The 8803-nt window shown below is 31.1% G+C and overlaps 1 protein-coding gene across 1 annotated transcript; it reads right to left on the reverse strand.

Annotated features, from left to right (window-relative positions):
• Window positions 1–574: 574 nt before the first annotated feature.
• On the reverse strand, window positions 575–8308 carry LOC146527371 (glycosyltransferase 25 family member). Its single transcript, XM_085206722.1, has 12 exons — window positions 8144–8308; window positions 7733–7846; window positions 5836–7400; window positions 4385–4610; window positions 4174–4289; window positions 3876–4102; window positions 3450–3756; window positions 3244–3318; window positions 3114–3171; window positions 2916–3037; window positions 2650–2844; window positions 575–2132 (listed from the first exon to the last, which is right to left on the reverse strand). Exons 3-12 carry the CDS (start codon window positions 6042–6044, stop codon window positions 1982–1984), a joined length of 1686 nt encoding a protein of 561 aa, XP_085062848.1. The 5' UTR covers window positions 6045–7400; window positions 7733–7846; window positions 8144–8308; the 3' UTR covers window positions 575–1981.
• Between the last annotated feature and the right edge of the window lie 495 nt (window positions 8309–8803).

Genomic DNA, 8803 nt, shown 5'->3' on the forward strand with positions numbered 1-8803 from the left:
CTAGTTATTTCTCGCTATAGGTAAGCGCGGAAATCGCAGAGCTGGTCTGTGATCTGACTGAAAAATTGTAACATTCATTTCGCACAGCGAGGGAAGTTAAAAATAAGTTTCAACAAAATTGGCTTATGATAATTTTAGTTTTTAAAGGACGTATGTGACGCAGAAACACAAGCGTGCGACTGTAAATGCGATAGGTTGTGGGTTCGATTCCCACTTGCGTAAATAAATATTTAATATTTTCATAGTTCGCTCTGGTAATAAGGAAAAGCGCGGCGTCGAGTTCCGCCACTCAACACTGCCTGCCCCGCCTTTAACGCTGCCGAGTGCGGCATACAGCGTAAAGCTGAAAAAAATTAAAATTAACAATTATATTGTAAGAATTAAGAAAACGCATCTATCTTTTGTAGCTTGCCTATTTTGTGATCAATTCATAATAAATATTAATTTAATTTGTAACAATTTGTGATCGGTACAATTAGTTTTTTTCTCAAAACTAAAATGTAAGAGTAAGTCATACCTCCTTTATTAATTCTTTGAATTATAACGTAGGGCGTCGACACTAAAAACACTAATATAAGTTGAGTTTTTCATTCTTTATTCACTACAATTGCATTACATACAGCAGTGTTTGATATCTCATTACACTTATAAAATTGAAAAAAAATGGCACTAATTTGACAAGCCTTTGGTTATAACTGCTACAAAATTCGATTTTATAAAGTATAAACTAAAGCATTACCTATACTGAGTAAGTACAATCACAATATACTCAAACAACTTACAAGTAAAGTAAAGTACGTAAGTTAAATGCAAATTTGTAAAACATTGACTCGTTACAAAATATAAGTTTAATAAAACTATACATATAAATATAATAATGTATGTCAATAGAATGAGTAAATAAAAAATATATCAAAAATAGTAACTTCTAACAGATTTGAGCGACTCAAAGTCAATGACCAAGACTTTGTAAGGATTTGAATCGCTAAATTCGGGTTTACTTAGTCCATACAGTACATACATGTAAATATTTAAAATAAATGGATACAGATAATTAATTAGTATAGAAAATCTCATTTTGAGGAGCATTACATTTAAACATTATATATATGGCTAAGATACACGCTACGATTTTACCAAAATTTCGGAAACACTTTTTGATTTCGAGAAAGAAGATTATATTTAATAGATTGTTTAAATATGTTACACTAACATATAGAAATATATTTGTTATGATTTCCAGAAAAGACGCCATTAATATAAGTTTATTTACAGTCAATTTATGTACATCACTACAATTTTTACCAAAATGTGGATGGACAATATAATATAATTACAAGAGAGTACTCCTTATATTTAAATTAAATCAACTTTACGGTGTATCCCGCACAAAGCAGGATAAGCAGAGGGAACCTAGTGTTAAGACACTAGATTCCCCACTTGCCACCAAATTCTGGAGGCATTGCGTGTTGGAAGCGGAACTTAACGCCGCTCTTTTCCTCGACACCAGAACGAAGAAATGAAAATACAAATTTAAATAAATATTTCATTTCCTCGAGTGGGGATCGAATCCACAATCGTCGCGTTACAGTCTCACCCTTCTGCCGCTGCGCCACGTCGGCCTTTAAAATCTAAAATAGTATCTTAATATATTATATATACAGCACTACAGAATTCATAGTTTTTGGTTTGATAGTCTCAATAGATCTACATTCATTATAGGTAGTTAAGTCCAACAGGCATGTTATGTTAAATAAGCAGGACTGCACGCCGCAGCCTTGTTACCTAGTTAAAATAATTGTTCATTTAACTTGAGCTTGACAAAACACTTTTTTTATGATACTTTATATTAATAATCATATTATGATTCTATTAAATAGCATTTTTTTTATATATAATCTACATACTATATTTATATACACATAAATTTTCCACCAATTTCAAATATAGATATTTAGTATATTCCTAGTTTATCGATCAATCATGTGTTATTATCGCTATCCACTATGCTAGAGTCTTCAGTGTCACTAATATAACCGTCCATTCCCGTATAATGGGTTGGGTTCATTAGAAGGGGATGGGCGGACAGTGCTTTCAAATCGCGTATGGGGAAATGATTTTGCCACGTTACGCTGAAACGGAAATAAAAAAATAAAAATAAACAAAAATATTGACATCTAAGTATAATTGACAATTTGTCAGTGACAAAAAAAACGAGGAAACGCCATATATAGAGAAATCAATCAATCAATCAAAAAAACGTTTCATTTCTTGACAAATTAAAAATGTTATATTATATGATTTATATTATATTCATATGTATTTTAATAGTGTGGTAAGTGTACGCATTTAAAATGAAAAAAAAAAAGATAATTTGTTAAAAATGTCAGTTAGGAGGTATTGGCACTTCACCGTCGATATGTCAAACTGATACGACTGAATGCCGTGACATTTGAGATAGAGTAATGAAAGTAAGAGGTTTCAAAAAAAATTAAAAACAAGTTATCTACATTTTAAAAGAAATCAATATCATATATGAGCATGTAGACAGCAGCCACAATGGCTGAATACATGCATATTCTAATGAAAACAATGTTCTTTGGTTCTTTGTCATGTAATTCTTCATGTTTATTATCACTTGTTACATACTTGGGGTGAGCATTGAACATTATTGGTAGAAATTCATCAACTGGAAGCAAATTCTTCAGAGGATTCGCCTTTAATAGTTTTTCTGCACCATGTAGAGTCAAGACATAACCAAGAGTCCAATATGAATAGAGAGGCTTCACAGTGTGACTGGTCACTTTGGTCTCTCCCTCCACTAATATCTTCCTGCCCAAGTATCTACAAGGAAAAAGTTTATATACTTTTTTATTATCAAGGGTACTGAACTCTGGACTTTTAGTTATACTTACAATAGGTCGTAGTGGAAATTCTTTATTTCTTCTACAACCCGAGCCAGTTTTTCTTTGAAATAAGGGACAAAGTGGATGTCATCCTCCATTATTAATGTCATCTTGTATTCATTGCGGATTATCTGAAATTATGTTAAATAAAATTCTGTAATACATAGAAGTTAAGAAAATATAATATATAAAAAATATTTACATTACCTCTTTCCATATTTTATAGTGACTTAAGAAACATCCAATTTCACCAGCTTTCATTGGTCTGTAAAGTTAAAGAATGTTTATTTATTTGAAATAAAATGAGACCTAGATATATAAACGTAATTGCATGTACCTTCCATGATATGGATCCTCATAATTTTTCATTAATTCTATACCCATTTCATCTAGATTTTTCTTAGTTAATTTCCTAAAAGGAACGAGAATATAACATAAAAAAGACGATTAGATAGATATAATGAAATATTTAAATAGTTAATAAAAAAAGCAAGTTATATATATTATAGAGTAGTCAAGAGACATCTGAATAGGTGTACTTACTTCCCATCAATGGCTTCAAACTCGGTCACTTCCATGCCAAGTTCTTTAAAGCTCTCTATCATCAATTTTCTCCTATCTCTTCTTCTATCGAGGTTTATCATGAATATCATAGACATACCAAAATTTGATTTCAAAGGATGAGATACATATTTATTTAGAGTTGGAAAAATTGGCAGTATCAGGCCCTTGCTCAGTGCCTTAAGCTTCATATTGCTTAATTTTTTTCGTTCGTTTTCTGGTGTTGAGTTCTCTGAAGGGACTGTGATGAAACCATATAGCCGGTCATTACATACTTTTAATTCTGCTCCTGAAAAAAGTACTTAATATTAATTTATTTTAGTTGCAATTAATATGTTTTGTATATAATATGTTATTGATATTTGATTTTTACATAAGAAAATGTCTTAATTAATTAATATTTTCAACCTGCATCATGTGCGCTCGCACAGAACACCAACGTGTCATCATCAGGTCCGTCGTAGCTGATCTTTCCGTTATCAATGTATGTCAAGTCATTCGAGATTGCTGGTCTTAAATCTATAAGTACTGCTGAATGAATCACAGGAACTTCATGGCACCCATTGTTTGTATGGCTTAGTATGTCGCTGTAGTCCGCTGTCCGTAAATACGATAAGTCACGGCTCATACCGTGCCTGACATTTGAAAAATGGGTTTGAAATAAAAGTACAAATGAAATACTTTATTTTAAATCTTTTATTCTTACCAAAAGTTTGAATAAAAGCCGTCTGACGTCAGCATGGGAGCAGTGACCAGCTCCTCACACGCTATCAATGATTTTAGTGTCAATTCATCTGTGAACACGACGTCTGCGTCCACCATCTGTGAAATACATTTATAATTTTCAATTGTTTGATGACAATGACCTAATTTAAAAAAAACAGGGAGGTATGTTTTCATTAGTTGCCTATACTTACTAATATATAATCGGAGTCAGATTTTCTTGCAAAATTTAATGCTTTTTGTCTCAACTTCATGACATGTTTGAATCTACTTGGTGTCCAACTTGTAGCATTGTGTTTGTCTTTGAGGAACTGTGATTCATTAGTATAGAGATGGAAGTAATTGTATTCCAATTCAACATTGCTTTTCCATATTTTTAAAATTTCTATACTCCTATCTGAATTGTAATCTGAATAAAACCTGCAAAGAATATATTATTTCCATATATATATTGTTAGAAATAATGACCATAGAGGATATATAAGAACAACTCTAATTACTGGCTGGCACCTTTATGGGCTGTCAACGGCGACCGAAAGAAAAGGATCGCTAACGTCACTCTGCCCGATGAATTCTTTAGAATCAGACATTGTTATTAGACTGCTAGATAATTCCTTTTGGTTGTTTAATAATTATTTGAAGCCTTGTTTTAATTCATTATCTTTCCCACTTTATTTAATATTTCCAATAGTTTCTTACAATATAATAATATTTTGTATGCATGTCATTAAATTATATCTGAGTAAAACTTAAAATAACTTTCTTTTTTATTTTTGCCTCTTTAAGGGTTAGATCATTAGTTTAAGGGTATTATTCATATGGTGGGATAATATTACCCAATCACCAATTAAGGGTATGAGAGACAGAGACAAAACATTTGGATGTACTCCATCAAAAATTTAACAATAAAATATGTTACGAAAGGTCCAGGCCAATAAACTCTAATCTAAATTGACCTACAAAATGATCTGGTAGTCGAAAAAAAGTTTATTTTCCTCTTCTCTTTAAAGTTATCTTAATTTTAATTTAACATTTTGTGTGCATTTGTTACTAATATCTGAGACTTTATGCTCCGAGATTGCTATGAAATCAGTCCTTTTAGGCCAAGGTATAGGTCATCAGTCAGTCATCAATGTATGGGCCACACCTAGCATAAACTAGGCATAGATATATTTTGTCTATATCTAGGACACCTAGGATCAACACTTCAGGGTTACAAAATGGCAGCTTTGATATTTCACTGAAATATTTGTATATTTAGTCAAAGCTAGGCCAACTTGTGTTATTACATCTTTCAATGTTGGCCCATGTTAGTATATTGGATCGGCCAACTTGGTTGTATGCAACACAACTATTGATCAATATTTCAGGACAAGATGGTTTTTGATATGAGTAAATATTATATTGTTTAATGCAATGTATTTTAAATTATGTAAATAAAGATGATTTTTCTTAGATTCTTACTAAAATGAATACCTTATTACCGATAAATTACATAGGTCGGGACCACTAACAAGTTGTCATGTCAACCTACACTAGCTGTTTTGTGGTGTGGCAGCCGCCGCCGCTAGTTTTATAAAGCGACCTATATATAGTTCATTCACCGATCATCGACCTCGTAATAACTAGAAAATGTATAACTTACCAGATCGTTATTCTATTCTTCGGGTAGTCCAAGTCGTAAATGCCGGCCAGGAAGTAGGGCAGCACATATTCTTTATTCCGCACCAGAGCAGCGATAGTCACCCTAGGCACCTCAGAGCCATCAAACTTCTTATCAAACGGGCACATAAAAACACCGGCGAAGCAAAGAACTACAGAACATAATAAATATTTAATTCTCGAAAGCGCCATTGTTTAAAAATGGTAATTTACCACCGCACAAGTCATCACTCGTGGAAATTTTAGACAAGTATGGGTCTACCCATATCCACAGATTGGGACTACGCACAGAACACATTTACTCAAAGAATGTTCACTTCATACTAAAAAATGGGTGACAAAACGATGCTGCTGCCATCTCTAGCATGCCCAACGAAACACAACTTGCGGGAAATTCAAAATTTGGCTTTAAATCGATTTTTATTCAAAAGCCAGAATTATTACTCCTTCAAAATCATTTGGAAGTATTATTATTTAAATTATGTAATAATACTTCCAAATTATTTTGAAAGAGTGAATAATTTATATATAGTACAATAAAAAAAATAAATGCAGAAATAAAACTAATAAACATTTTACATTTTCTTTATTGCTTATAAACATTTGTTTTAATGATATTTACACAAACAGTATTTCTGCAAAACAATTAAAATATACTGCTAAAGATTACAACATTGCTACAAGACAAACTTGCCCTTATATGTTAAAATAACAATTTTAATTTTTATAAGTTAAATAGAACATAATCTGCAAAAAATATATAATTTATATATTTATTAACCTATAAGATTGTGGGCAGTTGTACTTGATTGTTGTGTTATTGAATTTATTTTTTTTAAAAAAATACAGACAAAGATAAAATTAATAAAGTAGGTATAATGAACTTAATACAGTGTTGGTCAAATTAAATCTAACATTAATATACAATTACTTTTAATATATCTATTTTCCTTTTTAACAATTTCTGATAATCTGCAAATTGTTTATTTTTAACTAAACAAAATCTTTTTACTGTTATGTGGAAGACACTATTACATATAAAATCAACATTTTCTTTAAGATGTTCCTCACATTGGGCAAGAAAACTAAAATTTACATCTTTTTCCAATTTGCAGATTGCAAGTTTTTTGAGGTTTAAAGAATATGATAATGTTTCGTATAAATTATTGCAGATTGTGGCACAGTTCTCAACACATAAAATCTTATAAAAGTTTTCAGATACATAGTTTAACTTCTTTTTAGCATTATCACATTCTTTGAAGTCCATAAAAGTGTATAATAATATATTATCGGTATGTTTCAATTTTAAAACTGAATCACAAAGATTGCATTGGGGCGAGCTATGACAAATGTATAATTTTCAAAAAAGGCATACATTTTCTTCAAATGATTGAGTTAGAGAAAAAAGACATACATTTTCTTCAAATGAAGAATTGTCAGTCATGTTGGTGTGGCTTTCGATCTGCAGAATCACTATTTCAGCAGCTAAACAATTTATCCATATAAATCCTAAATTTGCAGTGACTGTTGCCTCTCCAGGTAGCAATCCTGAAAATAACAAGAGTTAATAAAGGTCAGGTTACAGAAACTAAAACCAACATATCATTGTTAGATGAATCTTCTTGATTAAGCAATTAACAGAAAATTAAAGAAATTGTTTAAGATTAATGTAATTGTAGTTCTAACTATTAGTATTTTGTTAAATTTATCGTATTGTTTTAAAACTGTTAATTAATATTTTATTTTTACATATATATCTATGTGTTTTAGGTTTTTTTCACTGTTACCATAAAATAGGCTATTTATTATGATAAGTTTTTAAGTTAAATATATTGTCATTACAAGTGAACCAGTATCAATTAATAGTATACTTGAATTACCATTTGAATACTTGTGAATACCATTCTTTGCAATGGTCCAGGTATAACATTTGCAGGAAAATGTGATGTCCCTGGTTGTTCAGTGGAAAAATTTAAATCTTGGATTACCTGATTCTGAAAATAAAATATAATTGGATGACAATACATTGCCAATGTATGATTACTAATATGTACATAAATAAAACAGTTTTTCTAAACAGTATTTTTTTTTTCAATAAAATTGACAAATGAAGGCCTTTCAAAATGGTGGCAACATAACATTCTATGTTCACCATACATTTTTTTCTGAAAATCGATAGAATACCATGGGCCTTCGGGGAAGCAAAACTTGGCCCAAGTTTCACAACTGAAAAAGTACAACATTTAAGATATGACTTTATCTAGAGTAGTTAATACTTAATGATTACTTACCGGTGTGAATTGGAAATTTCAGGATCTTCACGAGGGGACATTTTTCAAATTGTCTCCCATATTTTAGATCCATATATTCAAACAGAGAGAACAACTGAACAACAATAGAAATCTAAATATAAAATACAACAGAAATACTAAAAACAGGTTGCTTGTTTAAGTCGCAGTAGTATGTTCGCCATTTGCAATGTAAATGCTACCATTGCCATATCAAAACGTAATCCTACTACTGTACTTTAAATACCGGTTACATAAACTGTTTCTCATATCGAAAAACATTTTATCACGGTACCTTGCATACATGAAATATTATAAAGAAAGTTATTTATTAAACATTAAGTAACTAAATCGTGAATTAAAATTAAATTCTTAAAAAAAGTACTTTTATAAAAACTACTAATTAGTAGTTTTACATTAATATAGCAATACCATGGGTCCCAAGTTAGGTGTGTCGCCCAAGCTCCTTAGGAAGTCGACCGGGCCTGGGACTACGGTGTACGGGACTACGGGTGGAAGTTTATATATTATGTGCAATTATGTGTCAACTCAATAACAGTGAGCGCTGAGCGGCACATGTCAAATCCATATAGATACCTAAGTATCGTTACTAGTGTTGCCGATCGATAGTCGACTATCGATAGTTATCGATACCGATACTAT

The sequence above is a fragment of the Heliconius melpomene genome, chromosome 21, assembly GCF_056956725.1.
Source record: "Heliconius melpomene rosina isolate 202511_hmr_F chromosome 21, ASM5695672v1, whole genome shotgun sequence".
NCBI classification, from domain to species: Eukaryota; Metazoa; Arthropoda; class Insecta; order Lepidoptera; family Nymphalidae; genus Heliconius; species Heliconius melpomene.